This window comes from Amblyraja radiata, chromosome 4 (assembly GCF_010909765.2).
Source record: "Amblyraja radiata isolate CabotCenter1 chromosome 4, sAmbRad1.1.pri, whole genome shotgun sequence".
NCBI classification, from domain to species: Eukaryota; Metazoa; Chordata; class Chondrichthyes; order Rajiformes; family Rajidae; genus Amblyraja; species Amblyraja radiata.
In genome coordinates, this window is record NC_045959.1 from 110,433,070 (window position 1) to 110,455,856 (window position 22,787).

Here is a 22,787-nt window from a genome sequence, read left to right on the forward strand (position 1 = left end):
ATCCTTAAGCTGTGACCCCTTGTCCTGGACTTCCCCAACATCGGGAACAATCTTCCTGCATCTAGCCTGTCCAACCCCTTAAGAATTTTGTAAGTTTCTATAAGATCCCCCCTCAATCTTCTAAATTCTAGCGAGTATAAGCTGAGTCTATCCAGTCTTTCTTCATATGAAAGTTCTGACATCCCAGGAATCAGTCTGGTGAACCTTCTCTGTACTCCCTCTATGGCAAGAATGTCTTTCCTCTGATTAGGAGACCAAAACTGTACGCAATACTCCAGGTGTGGTCTCACCAAGACCCTGTACAACTGCAGTAGAACCTCCCTGCTCCTATATATATAATATAATATAATATAATATAATATAACAATTACAGCACGGAAACAGGCCATCTCGACCCTTCTAGTCCGTGCCGAACACGTATTCTCCCCTAGTCCCATATACCTGCGCTCAGACCATAACCCTCCATTCCTTTCCCGTCCATATAAGTATCCAATTTATTTTTAAATGATAAAAACGAACCTGCCTCCACCACCTTCACTGGAAGCTCATTCCTCACAGCCACCACTCTCTGAGTAAAGAAGTTCCCCCTCATGTTACCCCTAAACTTCTGTCCCTTAATTCTCAAGTCATGTCCCCTTGTTTGAATCTTCCCTACTCTCAGTGGGAAAAGCTTATCCACGTCAACTCTGACTATCCCTCTCATCATTTTAAAGACCTCTATCAAGTCTCCCCCTTAACCTTCTGCGCTCCAAAGAATAAAGCCCTAACTTGTTCAACCTTTCTCTGTAACTTAGTTGCTGAAACCCAAGCAACATTCTAGTAAATCTCCTCTGTACTCTCTCTATTTTGTTGACATCCTTCCTATAATTAGGCGACCAAAATTGTGCCCCATACTCCAGAATTGGCCTCACCAATGCCTTGTACAATTTTAACATTACATCCCAACTTCTATACTCAATGCTCTGATTTATAAAGGCCAGCACACCAAAAGCTTTCTTTACCACCCTATCTACATGAGATTCCACTTTCAGGGAACTGTGCACAGTTATTCCCAGATCCCTCTGTTCACCTGCATTCTTCAATTCCCTACCATTTACCATGTACGTCCTATTTTGATTTGTCCTGCCAAGATGTAGCACCTCACACTTATCAGCATTAAACTCCATCTGCCATCTTTCAGTCCACTCTTCCAACTGGCATAAATCTCTCTGTAGACTTTGAAAATCTACTTCATTATCCACAACCCCACCTATCTTAGTATCATCTGCGTACTTACTAATCCAATTTACCACACCATCATCCAGATCATTGATGTACATGACAAACAACAGTGGACCCAACACAGATCCCTGTGGCACCCCACTAGTCACTGGCCTCCAACCTGACAAACAACCATCCACCATTACTCTCTGGCATCTCACATTCAGCCACTGTTGAATCCATCTTGCTACTCCACCATTAATACCCAACCATTGAACCTTCTTAACCAACCTTCCATGAGGAACCTTGTCAAAGGCCTTACTGAAGTCCATATATACAACATCCACTGCTTTGCCCTCATCAATTTCCCTAGTAACCTCTTCAAAAAATTCAAGAAGATTAGTCAAACATGACCTTCCAGGCACAAATCCATGTTGACTGTTCCTAATCAGACCCTGTTTATCCAGATGCTTATATATATTATCTCTAAGTATCATTTTGCTATGAATCTCCCTAAAGGCCGAGATGTCCAATAAAGTGACATTCTTTCAACGACTAGACCTCTCTTTCTGTAGACAAGGAACTGCAGATGTTTGAATCTTGAGCAAAACGCAAAGTGCAGGAGGAACTCAGCAGATCAGGCAACATCGATGGAGAAAATGGAGTGGTTGTTTTGGGTCTGCTAGTAGTCGGGGGAAGAGAGGTGGGGCTGAATGAAGCCATGCAACCGATAGTGGGTACAAGCAAGGCGTGGGATTTATTGACAGGTGAGTGGACTAAGTGGCAAAGGCTAGAGGTGAAAAGGAGACCAAGGATATCAGGTAAGGAGTGAAGAGGAGTAAAAAGCAAAGTCAGAGGGAGAAATATTGATGGTATGGGGACAGGGGGGAAGGGAAAGAGAGGGGATAAAAGGGAAATTACAAACTCAGGGTTGGGAGTTGAGTGCAGGAAGAAGGGCAAAGGAGCAGGGTGGCTGGGAGGGTGGGAGAAATTGATACACACCAAAATGAGGGGGTATATTGGGAGGACAGAGGGGATAGGGGGGTATTTCGTGAAACTAGAGAATTCAATGTTCATACCTTTGGGTTGCAGGCTACGTGACATTGTGTCTCCTGTTTGTGTGCAGCCTTACTCATTCAATAGAGGTCAAGGACAGAAAGGTACTAATGGGGAGCTAAAGTGGTTAGCAACAGGGAGATCCAGCAGGCCTTGGCCGACAGAGCCATTATTCAGCAAAAAAGCAGCCCAGTCTAAAGTTGGTCTCGCTGATGTCAGGACGCCACATCAGAAGCTCCAAATGCAATAGCGAACTGCATGTGAGCCTCTGTCTCGTTTGTATGGCTTGCTGCGGTCCTGGGTTACATCCTGTGCAGTTGCAGGAGAAAGCACGTGGAAGGGGTTAGTTAGGTAGGAAGGGATGAGTGAACCAAGGAGTTGTGGAAACAGTGGGCTCAGCAGAAAGAGATGAGGATGGGAAGACATGACTGGTGGCAATAACGTTGAAGGTGGCAGAAATGTTGAAGAATTGGGTGTTGGATCTGAAGGGTGATAGTGGGAACTAGAGCAAAACTGTGGGACACAGAGGAGACATGGTTGAGGGGTCGATCCACAATGGGGGGGGGGGGGGGGGGGTACCAAACAGCAAGTGCAGTCTTGTTGGAGAAATCGAGTAAGGGGATGGCATCCTTTCAGGAGGCAGGCTGGGAAGTGGTGTAATCAAGGTATGTGGGAGTCAGTGGGTGTGTACTAGATTTCAATCCCCTTTGACGGGGACAGAGATAGTTGATATGCATTTGAGGGCAGAGTGACATTCTCTGTAACCAAGTGACCAGAATTGGTCATATTGCACAAGCACTGGCCTGACAAACAGTCAGTATCATATAATCTTAACCTCCCTCGTTGTAATCAGGGCCTTTTTTAAATATTCTTTTAAAAAAAATCATACTTCTTGCATGTCGTCGAATAATCTCTAATGAATTCAAAGGTAGATAGAAATGCTGGAGAAACTCAGCAGGTGAGGCAGCATCTATGGTTCAATGTTATTGTTACTCTGTAAATCTAGATCAATGTAACTTTTTTCCATTCTCCATAGACACTGACAGATCTATTGAGTTGCAACTCATTGACTAAATGCCACTTCAATTTGAGGTTTGAACCAGCTGCTAATCCAACAGATTGGTGACACAGGCCTGAACGGGAGACAATCCGAATTTGTATTGTCGAATGGGGTAAAACTTTCTCAAATACCATCTTCCGTTAAGAGCAACGGCTCGACGAGCTCAGGCAATGGAAAATATAAGAGTGTTGTAACACAAGGCATCGTAGCAGGTACAAAACTGAAAGGGAAAAAAAACTCAGATTCCAACATGATCACACTGTAACACATTGTGCAACAGACGAATAGATACATCTATGCCAATAATACCATCTATTTCATTAATTAGAAAACGGCTTTGCAATTCCTCGGCGATAATGCTTTGTTTTTGGACGGTGGGATAGGATGCATATTTGCACTTCCACAAAAAGGCTTTTTCCGGATTTCAAAACACACACACACACACACACACACACAGTGCGACAGAAATGTTGTTTCTCGTTCTGTTTCTCCTTCCTTGCCCTTTCATTTTGCACTGCGGTGTATTATTTATGCAACAATCGTTACAACTACCGAACTATGTATAGCTTGCAACAAAAATAATAATGGGTGGGGGATGCAAATGCAAAGGGTTTTCTGTTACCGTATCCAGTATTCGCACTGTAGACAAATGATCAAAGTGAGCTCCACCACCATCACACACTTCCGCTGACAGGAACCAACCAAGCTTCGGGGAATTGTAGTTCCCGGTCGGGGCGGTGCAGATTTTTTTGTGTGTGTGTTGCAGTCGGGAGGGAACTGCAACTGCAACCCGAAGCCGATCATTTGCAATCGCGCTTTGCGTGTGGAATGAATGGCTCAGACCCGGTGATAGACACCGGGGAGCTCCACTTCTTTGCTTGCAAGAGACTGACCCGCCCGCCCGCTCCACTTCTTGCAGCTCCTGCTGTAGGTGGGAGCAAGAGCTCTGTTCCTCGGAGCTTTGGGTTCGCCAGGCTCGGGTCGCAGTCAAAGAGCAAAGACAGGGCGCGGACATATTTTGGCGGCGGGAGCGGGAACATTTGTTTGTTTTTGGTGTTCCCAGCATTAGGCGGTGGGTCATGGCCGATCCTGGAGTCATTCGCAGGCTGGAAGAAGCGGTGGTGAACAGGATTGCTGCAGGAGAGGTGATCCAGCGACCCGTTAATGCCATTAAAGAAATGGTGGAGAACAGGTGGGCTGGAATGCATTTGTCGAGAGCGACCCCTCCCCAAAAATAATCCATGCAACCGTGTGGCAGAGATGTTTATCTTGCAATAACCTATGCAACCGTGCAATTTATCTTGCAATAATCTATGCAACCGTGCAATTTATCTTGCAATAATCTATGCAACCGTGCAATTTATCTTGCAATAAGCTATGCAACCGTGCAATTTATCTTGCAATAATCTATGCAACCGTGTGGCAGAGATGTTTATCCTGCATGCCATGAGTCTCCTCGGTGTGTCACGGTGGAATCGTTAAACTGCTAATATTTTTACATTATTTTTGTATGAATGAGAGGTGCATATTTAGGAATGGGGCCCTGACAGTAACAGTTGTGTGGGAAGGAACTGTAGATGCTGGTTTGCAACGAGGATAGATATAAAATGCTGGAGTAACTCAGCGAGTCAGGCAGCATCTCTGGAGACAAGGAATGGGTCTGAAGAAGAGTCTCGACCCTTGGCTTCATGGCCTTAACGCGGATTGAGGTGATTGAGTTCTGAAGGACTGAACTGTCAAGAGTAGGTCTGCAACAGTGAAACAAGATGACACATCCTCCCTTCCTGTCTCTTGCAAAGACCCAATCCCCTACTCTGAAATTTAGAAACATAGAAAATAGGTGCAGGAGTAGGCCATTCGGCCCTTCGAGCCTGCACCGCCATTCGATATGATCATGACTGATCATCCAACTCAGTATCCCATCCCTGCCTTCTCTCCATACCCCCTAATCCCTTTAGCCACAAGGGCCACATCTAACTCTCTCTTAAATATAGCCAATGAACTGGCCTCAACTACCTTCTGTGGCAGAGAATTCCACAGATTCACCACTCTCTGTGTAAAAAATGATTTTCTCATCTTGGTCCTAAAATACTTCCCTCTTATCCTTAAACTGTGACCCCTAGTTCTGGACTTCCCCAACATCGGGAATAATCTTCCTGCATCTAGCCTGTCCAACCCCTTAAGAATTTTGTAAGTTTCTATAAGATCCCCCCTCAATCTTCTAAATTCTAGCGAGTACAAGCCGAGTCTATCCAGTCTTTCTTCATATGAAAGTCCTGCCATCCCAGGAATCAGTCTGGTGAACCTTCTCTGTACTCCCTCTATGGCAAGAATGTCTTTCCTCAGATTAGGAGACCAAAACTGTACGCAATACTCCAGGCGTGGTCTCACCAAGACCCTGTACAACTGCAGTAGAACCTCCCTGCTCTTATACTCAAATCCTTTTGCTATGAATGCTAACATACCATTTGCTTTCTTCACTGCCTGTCTCGCTCCCACCATGAGGCTTTCCATTCTAGGATGTCTGAGATGTCCTCTTTCTATGGTAAACATGGTTTCCCCTCAGCTGTAATATATGGAATCATCAACCATGTCTCCCCTGTATGATGCCCTTGCCCAAAGATAGACTTCCCCTGCCCCTTGCCTTTCTCCCTACCAGCCTCCACATCATTCTCTGGCACTTCATCCACCTTCAACGTGATTCCAACACGAGTCACATCTTCCCACCCCCTTCTGCTTTAGGCAGAGACTGTTCCCTCCTTGGTTTATTCACCCCTTCCCACCAAAACTACCCCCACCCAAGTACTTTCCTCCGCAGCCACGGGAGAGGTATCACATCCTCGCATCCATCCAAGAACCTCAGCAGGTCCAGATGCAACAGAGGCTCACATGCACCTCCTCTAAACGCATCTACTGCATCCGGTGTTCCCGATGTGGTCTCCTTAATATCAGCAAAAACCAAGTGTAGACTCGACCATACCATCGAACACTTGAGCTTGGTCCTCCAAGGCCTGCTGGATCTCCCATTTGCTGACCATTTTAACTCCCCTTCCCATTCCCATACTGACTTTGTCCTGGGCCTCTAAACCTCCTCCATTGCCAGTGAGGCCCCATATAAACTGGAGGAACAGCACCCTCATATCCTTACAGCGTAACGCTATGAGTCCCAGAGCTATAAAGTGCAGAAACGTGCCCTTCATATCACCTTGTCCATGCTGACCATGTTGCCATTCTGGCTTAGCCTGCATTTAGCCCATGTTCCTCTAAACCCATCTGTCCAAATGTCTTCTAAACATCTTAACTGTATCTGCTTCCATAGCTTCCTCTGGCAGCTTGTTCAAAATATGAACTCTAAGTGAAAATGTTCCCCAAGGTCCCTCCTAAATCTCCCCCCTGAAACCTCAAGCAGGCTACTTTTAGAATTTTCTACCCTGGGACTGAACTTTCACTTCATCCAGCCCCCTTTTATGCTAAATAAGGTCACCCCTCGGTCTCCCATGCTCCAAAGAAAAACGTCCCAGTGTGTGTAACCTCTCCCTCCAAAACAAGCCCAGGTAAGGTGCTGGTGAATCACCTGCACACTTTCCAACTTAATGACATCCTTCCTAGAGCTGGGTGACCAAAACTTCAAGTGTGGTCTCACCAACTACTTATACAGCTGCATTATACTGTCTCACCTTTGCGAAACATAGAAAATAGGTGCAGGAGTAGGCCATTCGGCCCTTCGAGCCTGCACCGCCATTCAATATGATCATGGCTGATCATCCAACTCAGTATCCTGTACCTGCCTTCTCTCCATACCCCCTGATCCCTTTAGCCACATCTAACTCCCTCTTAAATACAGCCAATGAACTGGCCTCAACTACCTTCTGTGGCAGAGAGTTCCAGAGATTCACCACTCTCTGTGTGAAAAATGTTTTTCTCATCTCGGTCCGAAAGGATTTCCCCCTTATCCTCAAACTGTGACCCCTTGTCCTGGACTTCCCCAACATTGGGAACAATCTTGTAATCTTTTGTACTCTTATACCCTTCTCAATGAAGGCAAGCGTTCTAAATGCCTCTTCGCCACCAATCTTCAACCTGTACAAATAAATTGTGTACTAACTCCATCTACAAGTTTGCAGGTGATGACGCTATGGTGGGCCGGAATATAAACAATGACGAGATGGAGTATAGGAAGAAAATAGAGAGCTTAGTAACATGGTGTTTGGACATAACTGCCCTCTCAATGTCAACAAGATGAAATAGCTAGTTATTAGCTTGATGGATTGATCCTGTAGTGGCACCTAGTGGTTAGGCCACTCTTGCTATGCGAACCCTCAGCAGTCGGGGGTCAGGTCACGGGGTCTACTGGTGTGCCCTTGTACATTATCACATGTGTCATGCCACAGTGAAGTTCTTTGTTTTGCATGCTAAGTTTGCCCTTCATTACACATTACGCATAGGGTGCTAACAACGTTACAAATTGTCCAATGTAGTCCTCGCCCGACCTCCATCACCCAACGTGGATCCCATCCGGGGGTCATTGTTAGGGTAGAAGTAAACCTTTCTCCATAGGAGAGCTGTCTGTAACCAGAGGGCATAGATTTAAGGTTTGGAATAAAGGTTTAATGGAGTATTACTACTCTCTGGTTAGAGGTTGGGTTGGACTTTGGACAAGCTGACAGGGTGATTAAGCAGAATTTAAGAATTGTCTATATAGGTATTTGAATTCCCAAGGCATGAAGATTCTGGAGGCTGTGCTTGAAAATGGGATCAGTATAGATGGGGATTTGATGTTCAGCATGAGCTAAGGAGCCCGTTTCATTTTCATTTTCATTGTCATGTGATTTTTGGTATTTGCTTATTATTGTCACAAGTACCGAGATACATGAAAACCTTTGCATGCTTTCCAGTCAAATCATACTGTACATGAATAAACATGTCCAACAGTGGAACGAGAAAAATACCAGAGTGCACAATATAGTGTCACAACGTTAAAGAGAAAGTGCAGTCCAAAAAAAAAATTTGTATATCGGACAACACCCTAGCTTATCGGAGACAATTCAGTAGTATGATAACGGCAGAGAAGAATATGTTCCGGAATGTGGTGGTACATAGTTTCCACCTTTTGTGTCTTCTGCATGATGGGAGAGGAGAGAATAGGGAAAGGCAAAGGTGTAAATGGTGCTTGGTTATATAGGTTGCTGAAGTGTCAATGGGGAGGGGGGTGGGGAGGAGGAAAAGTACTGATTTAATGAGGGACTGGGTGAATCCACAACACTGCTGTTTTGGGCATTGCTGTTTCCAAACCAAGCTGTGATGCAGCTCGATATGATACTTTCTATAACGTTGCTGAAGTTAAGAATTGTTGGAGACATGCCAAACGTCCCATGTCTTGTTAAAAAGTAGAGACATTGTAGTGTGCTACCTTGGTTGCAGCTTCAATGCAGTTGATCCAGGACAGTTTGAAGTCAAGTGACTTTATTGTCATGTGTCCCTGATAGGACAATGAAATTCTTGCTTTGCTTCAGCACAACAGAATATAGTAGGCATTGACTACAGAACAGATCAGTGTGTAGCTATTCCTGAACCTGGTCGTTGCAGTCTTCAGGCTCCTGTACCTTCTACCTGAAGGTAGCAAGGAGATGAGTGTGTGGCCAGGATGGTGTGGGTCCTTGATGATATTGCCAGCCTTTTTGAGGCAGCGACTGCGATAGATCCCCTCGATGGAAGGGAGGTCAGAGCCGATGATGGACTGGGCAGTGTTTACTACTTTTTGTAGTCTTTTCCTCTCCAGGGCGCTCAAGTTGCCATACCAAGCTACGATGCAACTGGTCAACATGCTCTCTACTGTGCACCTGTAGATGTTAGAGAGAGTCCTCCTTGACAAACCGACTCTCCATAATCTTCTCAGGAAGTAGAGGCGCTGATTAATAATTGTATCAGTGTTTTCGGACCAGGAGAGATCTTCAGAAATGTGCACGCCCAGGAATTTGAAGCTCTTGACCCTTTCAACCATCGACCCATTGATATAAACGGGACTGTGGGTCCTCATCCTACTCCTTCCAAAGTCCACAATCAGTTCCTTGGTTTTGCTGGTGTTGAGGGCCAGGTTATTGTGCTGGCACCATATGGACAGTCGCTCGATCTCTCTTCTATACTCTGACTCATCCCCATCAGTGATACGTCCCACAACAGTGGTGTCGTCAGCGAACTTGATGATAGAGTTCGCACTATGACCGGCTACGCAGTCATGAGTATACAGCAGGGGGCTGAGCACGCAGCCATGAGGTGCTCCCGTGATATTCTCGACCATTTTATAGAAATATATAAAATTCTCAAAGGATTGGACAGGCTAGATGCAGGAAAAATGTTCCCGATGTTGGGGGGAGTCCAGAGCCAGGGGTCACAGTTTAAGGATAAGGGGTAGGCCCTTCAGGACTGAGATGAGGAAAAACGTCTTCACCCAGAGATTTGGGAATCTGTGGAATTCTCTGCCACAGAAGGCAGTGGAGGCCAATTCACTTGATGTTTTCAAGAGGGGTAGATTCAGCTCTTAGGGCTAAATAAATCACGGGATTATGGGGAAAAAGCAGGAACAGGGTACTGATTTTAGATGATCAGCCATGATCATATTGAATGGCAGTGCTGGCTCGAAGGGCAGAATGGCCTACTCCACCTATTTTTCTATTTTTTTAATGTTTCTCTCCTCTTGGGCACCCGGGCCTGATATTCTTCTGTTGCGGGTGAGACGCGAGGCCACAAACGGGAGCGCGGGCTCGGGGTGACCGAGATGCCCGGACAGCTGAGATGGGGGGGGGGGTGGTGATGGCTGCGGGGCGTTGACCCCTCCCCCTCCTCTCTTGTGGGGAAAATAAATAAATGAACATGACAGTGTTTTGTGTTTCCCATATGGAGCTGTGATGGGAAAGGGAATGGTACTGGCAGTGATAGTGGGGGTTAGAGAGATGCGGGGCCCTACCTCCCGGGCAGCGGCTACCCCCTCCCCTTTCTGGTGATTTTTGTTTATATTGGGAATTGTTATTGGCAGAGGTTTTTAGTTTTCTACCTTCTTAGCGTTGTAGATGTGACATCAGTGTATTGACAACAACTGTGCCTTGCAGTATTGTGCATAATTATGCCTTGAGATGGTACCGTTCTAAGGTGATGTGTAGGTTTTACTTTTGTGTTCTTTTGGCATCTCTACAAATAGCTCATTTAGAAATTCTGGAACCTCTAGAAACATTTTTTGTAAAGATTTTTTTAGCTCTATGAAGTTAATTATTTCATGAAATATTTATCTTTTGGGGGTTATTTTACTGGTTATGTGTTAGAAAAATTCAAAGCTTCTGTTAAGTAAACTACCAGCAGAAAGCTAAGGAATTAAGGGCCTGTCCAACGAGAATGCGACTGCATGCGGCAAGCGCGACCTAAAGGGTCTGTCCCATGAGCGCATGCGGCAAGCGCAACCAAACCAGAAGCGGGGGCCGCGCGGAGGTCGAGTGAGTGACATGAAGTTCGAGCGAAGTTCGCGCGTGACGTACGGCGTCGAGGCGGTGCGTACGGCGTCGAGGCGGCTGCGGGCCGGCAGGCCGTTGCCGCGCGGAATTTTTGAACACGGTCAATTTTATCGGAGCCCCGCGTGATGTCGGGACCAGCTCCGCACAACTCCATACGACTCCGGCGATCGAAGTGGGACCGGCCCCGGGAGGCCGTACGGCTCAAGCGCCCACGTTAGGTCGCACTTGCCGCATGGAGTCGCATGGACAGGCCCTTTAGGTCGCGCTTGCCGCTTGGAGTCGCATGCTCGTGGGACAGGCCCATAACTTTCAATTTATGGAAAATGCAGGAGCCCCCTGGACCCAGCCAGGGGCCTAGCCGGCCTCTAGGACCCCCGGCCAATACTTCCTACTTTTTTTCTGGAGGTGAATATCATGCCTGGGCACCTTTGACTGGAGCATGTACTCCACCATGTTTCCTGAAGTCAATAACTAGCTCTTTCGTCTTGCTGACATTGAAGTAGAGGCTATTGCCATGGAGCCATGTTACTAAGAGTTTTCTCAATATCTTGCTCTAACTTCTGTTTATGCAGTGGATTTTCTCAATGATGGATGTCAAGTTAAATGGACTGTAGTTTCTTCTCCCTTCTTGTACAATGGCATTACATTTGGAACTCTGGAACCTTTCAAGGAACTTTAGTAGATTCCAACCAATGCATAGACTGTCTCTGCAGTCACCTCGTAAGCCTCTGGTCAGACAAGCAAATATAAATATCGTGCCTATGAGCAGGTCAGATGCTGTACCTTGTGCTAAGTGAGATATGCATTCTGTTTCCATAGTGCTTCTTCACTACCTACAAGATCCATGTCAGGTATTGAATATCCTCCGCTTACTTGGATGACTCTAGTGCAGTAATCTTAGCTTGACAAAAATCCAGGACCTGCTACATTGGCCTAATCTATCAAATATTCATAGCGAGGTGCAGCATAGAGACAGACATAGATTTCAGCCTCCCTGTCTCCATGCCAAAGATCAATAACAAGCCACATGAATTATATTTTTATTCACCTGCATCCCCCATTGACTCTCATCACTTTCTGATTTGGGATTTGAGATTGGGATGGTACATAATAGCCAATTAAGCTAATGGCCTGAATGAATTTGTTATGTGGGAGGAAAGTAGACTATTATCTGAATGGTGGCCGATTAGTAAAAGGGGAGATGCAACGAGTCCTGGGTGTCATGGTAGACCAGTCATTGAAAGTAGGAATGCAGGTGCAACAGGCATTGAAGAAAGCGAATGGTATGTTAGCATTCATAGCAAAAGGATTTGAGTATAGGAGCAAGGAGGTTCTACTGCAGTTGTACTTGGTGAGACCACACCTGGAGTATTGCGTACAGTTTTGGTCTCCTAATCTGAGGAAATACATTCTTGCCATAGAGGGAGTACAGAGTAAGTTCACCAGACTGCTTCCTGGGATGGCAGGACTTTCATATGAAGAAAGACTGGATAGACTCGGCTTGTATTCGCTAGAATTTAGAAGATTGAGGGGGGATTTTATAGAAACTTACAAAATTCTTAAGGGGTTGGACAGGCTAGATGCAGGAAGATTGTTCCCGATGTTGGGGAAGTGCAGAACAAGGGGGTTTACAGTTAAGGATAAGGGGAAGTCTTTTAAGACTGTGATGAGAATTTTTTTTTCTCACATAGACTGGTGAATCTGTGGAATTCCCTACCACAGAAAGTAGTTGAGGCCAGTTCATTGGCTATATTTTAGAGGGAGTTAGATGTGGCCCTTGTGGCTAAAGGTATCAGAGGCTATGGAGAGAAGGCAGGTACAGGATACTGAGTTGGATGATCAGCCATGATCATATTGAATGGCGGTGCAGGCTCGAAGGGCCGAATGGCCTACTCCTGCACCTATTTTCTATGTTTCTATGGATAAATGTGAGGTTATCCACTTTTGCAGCAAAAACAAGGGGGCAGATTATTATCTCAATGGGGTTAGGTTAGGTAAGGGGGAGGTGCAGCGAGACCTGGTCGTCCTTGTACACCGGTCACTATAAGTTGGCGTGCAGGTACAGCAGGCAGTGAAGAAATCTAATGGAATGTTGGCCTTCATAACAAGAGGATTTCAGTGTAGGGGGTTTGCACGTAAAGTCACCGGGTCATAGGGCTCGACGCACAGAGCTGCTAAATCCAACTGGAAGACATCCGTCACTTCCGGTATATGTTATTAATGCTAGAAATGCGTACTTTCCTACCTGTTAAAAACCGCCAAAATGTTGATTTTTTGCGCTGATAAAAAATTGTGGGAGTCGGGGTAAGTGTGAGAGACATGTACCCATCTTCAGAATTCCAAACGTGAAGCGAAATTAAGGTACAGAGAAGCGAGAACTGAAGGGACAACAGCAGCTAAAGTGTTTGGTAAACATTGAAAATATTGGGAATTATCGTGTTTGCTCACTGCATTTCATCAAGGAAGGCATTATTTGTGTTTTTTCTTGATTCCTTTGGTATCTAAAAATTTTCAGAAGCGATAAATCTGTCTGTAAATTTTTCTTCAGATGCATTTTCATTTTGTATGTAAAAATCCACGAGAACCATGGGCGATTAAAAAAAAATTACAGCCAGATTTATCTCTTCTGAAACTTTTAAGATGCCAAAGGAATCAAGAAAAACACAAATAATGCTTTACTGTTGATGAAATGCAGTGAGCAAACGGCCAATGTTCACTAAGCACTCTGTCTGTTGTTGTCCCTTCAGCTCTCGTTTCTATCTACCGTAATTTCTCCTCACTTTTGTAATTCCGAAGTATGCAAAATGTCTCACACGCTTATCCCGATTTCCATAATTATTTACAGCACAAAAATGGACAATTTCAGCGGGTTTTAACGGGTCCGCTACGCTGGAAACAATGGTAAGTGCCTACCTGCAGTTCATCGCGTGTAATCCATTTGGAGTAGTGTAGCAACAGTACGGGTCATGGGTCGTGACCCGACTGCCGTGAAACCTCCCTAGACAGACATAGATTTCAGCCTCCCTGTCTCCATGCCAAAGATCAATAACAAGCCACATGAATTATATTTTTATTCACCTGCATCCCCCATTGACTCTCATCACTTTCTGATTTGGGATTTGAGATTGGGATGGTACATAATAGCCAATTAAGCTAATGGCCTGAATGAATTTGTTATGTGGGAGGAAACTAGACCACCCATGGTTACAGGGAGATTGTACAAACTTCACACAGATAGCAATCTGTGTAATGGGCCTGTTCCACTTAGGCAATTTTTTGGGCGACTACATGTTGACAATTTTTGCTGACGTAGGTTGTTGTCGCCAGGTGTCGTAGGTGAATTCCATTAAAATTAGTCCCTAGCAGTCCCGTAAAGAATCGCCTTAGTGGGACAAGCCCATTAGAAATGAACCTGGGTGTCCGGAGCTGTGAGGCAGCTGCAGTAGCTCTTTGTCATCTCTGTATCGCAACAGCACAGAGTGCAATCCACAAGAAGCAGCACATATAGAGCTACATCAAAAATTCGTCCCATTCACTTGATCCTGACATCTAGGGCAAGAGCAGCAATTACTCGGGAACATCAGCGGCCAAGTTCGTCAAGTTAATTTTGAGATTTTACGGGAGCCCGTTCATTTGTATGGGAGTTGAGCATTTTACCGAGGGGATGGTCTGAACACACTGTAAACTACAGTGACAGTGAGAATCTTTTTATCCAGGGTAGAAATGTCCAAGACTAGAGGGCATAGCTATAAGGTGAGTGAGAAAAGGTCTAATGAAGATGTGTGGGGGATTTTTCTTACACAAGGTGGTGGAGGCTTGAACGCATTGCAAGGGGTGGTGGTGGAGGCAGATATAATAGCGGCGTTTAAGAGGTCTATAGATTGGCACATGGAAGAGTGGGGTTTAGAGGGATATGGATCATGAACAGGCAAATTATATTAGTTTAACTTGGCATCATGTTGGGCACAAACATTGTGGGCTGAAGCTTCTGTGCTTTACTGGTTTATGTACATGTACTGTCTGTTCTATGTACTTGTGCTGTAGCCATTGAAGACATATCTAACAGCGTTACCTTCTCATAGATGCTTGCAGACGGGCAATACAATTGTCCTTGTCATAGTCTATTTATTCTAAGAATTTGCATTTTCAAAACATGAATAGACTTGTGTTATGTGGTCACAACTTGCATTGCTATACACCAAACTAATATATTAGCCATATTTTCTGATTATCTTGGGTATATTCTGCAAGCTTTTTTTGAACTTCCCTTTGGTTTGATTATAATATGATTTTTTTTTTGGTTCACAGCTTGGATGCCAAATCTACAAATATTCAAGTTATTTTAAAGGATGGTGGACTGAAATTGATTCAGATCCAGGATAATGGGACCGGTATCAGGGTAAGATATCTTTTTTTTTAAAGCACACATGAGAATCTTTTATCTTGCTGACATTGAGGGAGGGGTTGCTGAGCTGACACCATGTTACTAAGTTCTCTATCTCATTCGTCTTCTCTGTTTCATCATTGCTTGTGATTCAGCCTACAACAATGGTGTCACCAATATAAAGAATTATTGTGGAGGTGGTGTTGTCACCTATCTTCCCTGACTGTGATTTGTGGGTTAGCAAGTCAGGCATCCAGTGGCTGATATCTAGATCTAGGAGTTTGGAAATGAACACAAGCCACTCACTTATGTATCTTTTCTGCAACCTCTCAAGCATAATCACACCCTTCCAGTAGCATGATGACCAGCACTGCATACAATACTCAAAGTGCAGTCTAACCAACAATTTGTATAACTGCAACATGCCATCTAACTCCAATACTCAATTCGTCAGCCAATAAATATAAGCATACCATATACCATCTTAATAATTCTATCTCCCTATGTTTCCACTTTCTGGGAACTTTTACTTGTATCAAAGGCCTCGCAGCCTGTCTGAAGAAGGATCCTAGCCCAAAAAACTGAGTCTAAAGAAGGGTCCTGACCCCAAATGTCATCTATCCATGTTCTGTAGTGATGCTGCCTGACGCGCTGTTAGAGGCATACAGCGTTGAAACAGGCCCTTTGGCCCAACTAGTCCACACTGCGAACATGTCTCATCTATTCTAGTCCCACCTGCCTGCGTTTGGCCCATATCTATTTAATCCTATCCTATCCATGACCCTGTCTGCATGTTTCTTAAACGTTGCAAGTCCCTGCCTCAACTACCTATTCCAGCAGCTGGTCTCATACACCCGCCACCTGGTGTTTGTAAAAAAAAAATTACCCCTCAGGTTCCTATTAAATGCCTCCCCCTCCATCTGCCATTGCACCACTCATTTTCCCAACTGATTATCGGTCTTACTACATTTGCCATCTTTCCATTGCCTGTTTGACGAAAAAGCTGCAATTTTGTCCAGCACAATTTAAACTTTTTTTTAACAGTTTAAATGTGCGTTGTTTGCCCAACTATGTTTTATTTTCTACAATGTGCCATATTTTTTCATAAACAGAAGGAAGATTTGGAAATACTTTGTGAAAGATTTACTACAAGCAAGTTACAGACATTTGAAGATCTTGCTGGCATCTGCACTTACGGATTTAGAGGGGAGGTATGTTTGAAAGTTGATTGTAGTCCATACCGTTCCGTTCTTTGTCTGTTCGTGCCTGGAAGTATCTGGTTGTGTAGTCTGTAATTAATTCCTGAAGAAAAAACAAATATTTGCCAGCTGCTTGGAAATCAATCCATCAATTCACGGTAGGTTTTAATATTTGTAAATGCTGTAATACCCGCCAGAGAGACCCAATAATGCAGCAGGTAGAACTGCTGCTGCTGCTGCACAGCACCAGTGACGCAGGCTTGATCCTGACTTCCGGAGCTGTCAGGTGTGGGATTTGAACATTCCCCGTCGTTTGAAGGTTTCCTCAGGATGCTCCGATTTCTTTCCCCATCCCAAAGATCACTGGGTTTGCAGTTTGATTGGGCCTAGTGTAAGGAGTGGTTGCGAAAGTAGGATAACATGGAACTATTGTGAACTATTGATGGTCAGCGTGGACTCAATGGGCTGAAGAACACTTTTCCAAGCTGTATCATGCAGTTGAATCAATCACTTGCAAGATTGTGACCAAACTGTTTGGGGACAATTCAGATTCAGATTTAATTTTAATTGTCATTGTCAGTGTACAGTACAGAGACAACGAAATGCATTTAGCATCTCCCTGGAAGAGCGACATAGCAAATGATTTGAATAAATAATAATAAGTGGGGGGGGGGGGGGGTGATTGGCAGTCACCGAGGTACGTTGTTGAGTAGAGTGACAGCCGCCGGGAAGAAGCTGTTCCTGGACCTGCGGGGTCGGCAACGGAGAGACCTGTAGCGCCTCCCGGATGGTAGGAGGGTAAACAGTCCATGGTTGGCGTGAGAGCAGTCCTTGGCGATGCTGAGCGCCCTCCGCAGACAACGCTTGAAATGATAATTGGAGAATTACCATTATTATACGCATTATTTTAGCACTGTTGAGCAATGTTGCAAAAAGCATTTAAGGACTGACTAAAATATGATTTAAATGGGGTGGGTTGATAAATTGTTGCACTGTGGATGGATCTGGGGGGACTGGTTCGTGAAACAAGAATATAATATGTAGTTACAGCAAGCATTGAAAGACATAGTCATGCAGCATGGAAACAGGACCTCTGGCTTAACTTGCCCACGCCGACCAACATGCCCCATTTACACTAGTCCCACCTGCCTGCGATTCACCCATGTCCCTCTAAACCTATCCTATCCATGCACCTGTCCAATTTCTTCTTAAACATTGCGATAGTACCTGCCTCAACTACCTGCTCTGGCAGTTCTTTCCATGCACCCAACCTTTTGTGTAAAAAAGGTTACCCCTCGGGATCCTATTAAATTATTCCGCCAGCCCCCCCCCCCCCCCCCCCCCCCCGGGTAGATGAATCAAGAACGAGAAGACCTAAGTTTAAGGTGAGAGTGGAAATGGAAATCTGAGGGACATCTTTTTCACACAGAGGGTGTATGGATTGAGTTGCAAGGGAAGGTGGTTGTGGCAGAAACTAGAACAATATCTAAAAGATATTTGGACAGGTACATGGATAGAAAAGGTTTGGGGGGGATATGGGGCAAACAGGCAGGTTGGATTAGTTTGGATGGGACACCTTGGAAGTGATGTGTCATTGATTTGAATAGTATTAAAGGAAAATAACTGCAAAAGATCTCTGCAACTTAAAAACACTCTTTTAGAAACAAGTGTACTGAAGAAGGGTTTCGGCCCAAAACGTTGCCTATTTCCTTCGCTCCATAGATGCTGCTGCACCCGCTGAGTTTCTCCAGCATTTTTGCATACCTTCTCCTGAGATATTGTCTGACCCACTGAGCTACTCCAGCATCCTGTGTTTTCCCTTTTAAAAACACACTTGTTTTTCTCAATGTCATGTCCTGATGAGAAATTATTGACCTTAATGCTCCCCATGGATGTTGTCTGACCTGACAGTTTTTTGGCATTAACTTCTGCATGAAGACAATCCCGGTCTGAAGAAGGGTTTCGGCCCGAAGCTTTGCCTATTTCCTTCGCTCCATAGATGCTGCTGCACCCGCTGAGTTTCTCCAGCATTTTTGTCTACCTTTGATTTTCCAGCATCTGCAGTTCCTTCTTACATAGAAACATAGAAAATAGGTGCAGGAGGAGGCCATTCGGCCCTTCGAGCCTGCACCGCCATTCAATATGATCATGGCTGATCATCCAACTCAGAATCCTGCACCTGCCTTCTCTCCCTTTAGCCACGAGGGCCACATCTAACTCCCTCTTAAATATAGCCAATGAACTGGCCTCAACTACCTTCTGTGGCAGAGAATTCCAGAGATTCATCACTCTGTGTGAAAAATGTTTTTCTCATCTCGGTCCTCAAAGATTTCCCCCTTATCCTTAAACTGTGACCCCTTGTCCTGGACTTCCCCAACATCGGGAACATTCTTCCTGTATCGAGCCTGTCCAACCCCTTAAGAATTTTGTAAGTTTCTATAAGAAACTTCTTGAACAGTTAGTATCCTGCAGCTGAGTCACCCAATTCATCACAACCTGTTGCTTTTGGCCCTTGCATGTACTCAAAGAAGAAAAACTATTGTAACAAGATAAATTCTGGACTCTCAAATCTTTTACTGAAGAGTGGAAATATATAAGGTACACAAAATTGCTGGGGAAACTCAGCGGGTGCAGCAGCATCTATGGATCTGTGGAAATATATAGCCTAGGATCCATTCTTGGTTATAACTACTTTTTCTAACCTGAAAAGTAAATGAATTCATTGTTGAATGAATAAAATTTATTGCACGACTTGCTCCTGTCACTGAATTAAAGAGCAGCGTTTAAGAGGCATTTAGACAGACATGTAATCAGGTAGGAATGCGGACGTTCAGCATGTTCCTGTACTGTAGTTCTATCCATGTTCTCCAGAATTGCTGTCTGACCTGCTGAGTTATTCCAGCATTTTGTGTTTTTTTTGCTCTCAGATCCTAGCATCTGCAGTTTCTGTGTCTACTTTTCCTCACCCCTAGCTAGCTTTCGCAGCCTCCTCCCACCAACTCACACAGAGGCTGGCGGGTAAATGGAACGAGTCTCCAGAGGAAATAGTTGAGGCAGGTACTGTAATAATATTTAAAAGACATTTGGACAGGTTCCTTGATAGGAAAAGTTGGAGGGATGTTAGCAAAGGCGTATAGGTGGGACTAATGTAGACAGGGTGGGGAAGTTGGACCCAAGAACCTGTTTTTGTGCTGTATGACTATTTCATCAGAAGGGCTCCAATCCAAAATGTCATCTGTCCATTTCCCTCCACAGACTTTGATTTTTTGCTCAAGATTCCAGCATCAGCAGTTTCTTGTGTCTCAAAAACACTGCCCATGTTTACTGTTGTGTCAACAATTGGTGCTCCACTCTGCAATACCATCAATCACAGTGTAGTCAAGAGTTCTGCCCATTAGAAAAGACTCTGGCAAGTTTCTTGAGTGTCCATGTCATTTCTGCCTTTGCATTTTGTATCAATCCTTGGGTCATTACTGGGGAATATCATGGGGAGTCGGTCTCTTGATAAGTTCCTGGCTTTCTAGCAATTGAGAATATCTTTCAGGCTATGATGTTGATACAAATGTGAAGTATTAATGCATTATCTTATGAGAATACTTCCTCATTTTTAGGCTCTTGCCAGCATAAGCCATGTGGCACATGTCACGGTGACAACCAAAACTGCTGATGGGAAGTGTGCATTGAGGTAAATAATTTGATTTTCGAATGCTGTTTAAAGATGAGTGTCCTTTTGGAACATTTGTAACTTTGTGGCCATAAACTCGTGGGGAGCATGACAGAGGTTTGTGGATTTGTTCATTATGACATTCCACTTGGACCTGAGAATGAAATTGTGTTGATGGCATGCTCTAAGGAAATGTTCTGTGACGGCTGATGATCTGGTTGGACTTGTCAATAGGGGTTTACTTAAAGCGCCCAGAAGGAGAGAAAGGTTTTTTTTTCCCCAGCACTTGAGGCAGGTCAGTGGCACAGCTGGTAGAGCTGCTTCCTACAGCATCAGAGACCTGAATTGGGGGCGGGGGAGGGGTGTGTGGGCAGGGGGGGATGGGTCTGTGGGCGGGGGGTTGTAGGGGGAGGGGTCTGTGGGCTGGGGGTTGTGGGGGGAGGGGTGTGTGTAGGCGGGGGGGGGGGGGTGTGGGGGAGGGGTGTGTGTAGGCGGGGGTGTTGTGGGGGAGGGATATGTGGGCGGGGGGGTTGTGGGGGAGGGGTGTGTGGGCAGGGGGGGATGGGTCTGTGGGCGGGGGGTTGTAGGGGGAGGGGTCTGTGGGCTGGGGGTTGTGGGGGGAGGGGTGTGTGTAGGCGGGGGGGGGGGGGTGTGGGGGAGGGGTGTGTGTAGGCGGGGGTGTTGTGGGGGAGGGATATGTGGGCGGTGGGTTTGTGGGGGGAGGGGGGTTTGTGGGAGGGGGGCCGGGGCGGGGGTTTGTGGGGGGAGCGGTGTGGGCGGGGGGTGTGTGGGCAGGGGTGGGTTGTGGGGGGGATGGGTGTGTGGGCGGGGGGTTGTGGGTGGGGGGACGGGGATGTGGACGGGGGGGAGTTGTGGGGGGGTTGTGTGGGCGGGGGGGGGGAGCTCAGAGAAAAGACGGGGGAAGAGCCATTGGGAGAGGGGTTTATCACGGGAGAGCGGGCAGGAGCCAGCAAGGGGGACCAGAGGGGAAGGGGCTGGAGCTGCGGGCCGTTATGATGGCCCCTAATGTGGTCCGGAGTGGATACGAATGTGGGATAACATGGAACTAGAGTGATCAATGGTCGGAATTGACACGGTGGGCCAAAGGGCCTGTTTCCATGCTGTTTCACTAAACTAGATGAGGTAATAGGGATGATTTTTGGAACCAGCCATCCAGGTGTGAGTTGTCCACAAGTAATTTAGAGATATAGCCTAGAAACAAGCATTTCGGTCCATCAAGTCCTTACTGACCAATGATCCCCCGTACATTAGTTCTATGTTATCCCAGTTTTGCATCCTACACACTGGGGGCAATTTACAGATGGCGATTAACCTACAAACCTGCACGTCCAAGGAAACCGGTGTGAAAGTCAGTGCGGTTATTCTCCATCTTATTTAGCTTATTTAGTTGTATTTGCTATTAACCTCCATTTTGTACACAGCATGCTGGTAACAGTTTAAAATATTGGCCAATTTAGAAGGCTGCAAAGAATCCTGAACACAGAGCTTGTAATAAAACGACCTTCGCTGTCTCAATGAGAATAGAGATAAGGGATGTTCCCAGGAGCCTGGAACTCTAATACTGATACCAGCAAGCTGTAAGAAGAACAAGGGAGGGAGAGAGAAAACGGGGAATTACAGACCAGTTAGTCTAACATCGGTAGTGGGGAAACTGTTAGAGTCAGTTATTAAAGATGGGATAGCAGCACATTTGGAAAGTGGTGAAATCATCGGACAAAGTCAGCATGGATTTATGAAAGGTAAATCATGTCTGACGAATCTTATAGAATTTTTCGAGGATGTAACTAGTAGAGTGGATAAGGGAGAACCAGTGGATGTGTTATATCTGAACTTTCCGAAGGCTTTCGACAAGGTCCCACATAAGAGATTAGTATACAAACTTAAAGCACACGGTATTGGGGGTTCAGTATTGATGTGGATAGAGAACTGGCTGGCAAACAGGAAGCAAAGAGTAGGAGTAAACGGGTCCTTTTCAGAATGGCAGGCAGTGACTAGTGGGGTACCGCAAGGCTCAGTGCTGGGACCCCAGCTATTTACAATATATATTAATGATTTGGACGAGGGAATTGAATGCAACATCTCCAAGTTTGCGGATGACACTAAGCTGGGGGGCAGTGTTAGCTGTGAGGAGGATGCTAGGAGGCTGCAAGGTGACTTGGATAGGCTGGGTCAGTGGGCAAATGCATGGCAGATGCAGTATAATGTGGATAAATGTGAGGTTATCCACTTTGGTAGACTATTATCTGAATGGTGGCTGATTAGGAAAAGGGGAGATGCAACGAGACCTGGGTGTCATGGTACACCAGTCATTGAAAGTAGGCATGCAGGTGCAGCAGGCAGTGAAGAAAGCAAATGGTATGTTAGCATTCATAGCAAAAGGATTTGAGTATAGGAGCAGGGAGGTTCTACTGCAGTTGTACAGGGTCGTGGTGAGACCACACCTGGAGTATTGCGTACAGTTTTGGTCTCCAAATCTGAGGAAAGACATTCTTGCCATAGAGGAAGTACAGAGAAGGTTCACCAGACTGATTCCTGGGATGTCAGGACTTTCATATGAAGAAAGACTGGATAGACTCGGCTTGTACTCGCTAGAATTTAGAAGATTGAGGGGGGATCTTATAGAAACTTACAAAATTCTTAAGGGGTTGGACGGGCTAGATGCAGGAAGATTGTTCCCGATGTTGGGGAAGTCCAGAACAAG

The 22,787-nt window shown here is 45.4% G+C and overlaps 2 protein-coding genes across 4 annotated transcripts in view; one reads left to right on the forward strand and one right to left on the reverse strand.

Annotated features, from left to right (window-relative positions):
* The window catches only part of trank1 (tetratricopeptide repeat and ankyrin repeat containing 1), a 133,391-nt gene extending 129,398 nt beyond the window's left edge, over positions 1-3,993 (reverse strand). For 2 of the 3 annotated variants that reach the window (XM_033020218.1, XM_033020214.1), the window contains exon 1: positions 3,939-3,993. The gene's annotated coding sequence lies outside the window, so the exon portion shown is untranslated. The remainder of the gene's footprint in view (positions 1-3,938) is intronic. The other variant, XM_033020216.1, reaches the window with a different exon arrangement.
* Positions 3,994-4,052: 59 nt separating this feature from the next.
* mlh1 (mutL homolog 1) overlaps positions 4,053-22,787 on the forward strand; it is a 64,029-nt gene continuing 45,294 nt past the window's right edge. Inside the window, exons 1-4 of the mRNA XM_033020219.1 lie at positions 4,053-4,508; positions 15,127-15,217; positions 16,315-16,413; positions 20,013-20,086. Coding sequence (XP_032876110.1) covers positions 4,396-4,508; positions 15,127-15,217; positions 16,315-16,413; positions 20,013-20,086 — 377 coding nt within the window. The 5' untranslated portion in view covers positions 4,053-4,395. The remainder of the gene's footprint in view (positions 4,509-15,126; positions 15,218-16,314; positions 16,414-20,012; positions 20,087-22,787) is intronic.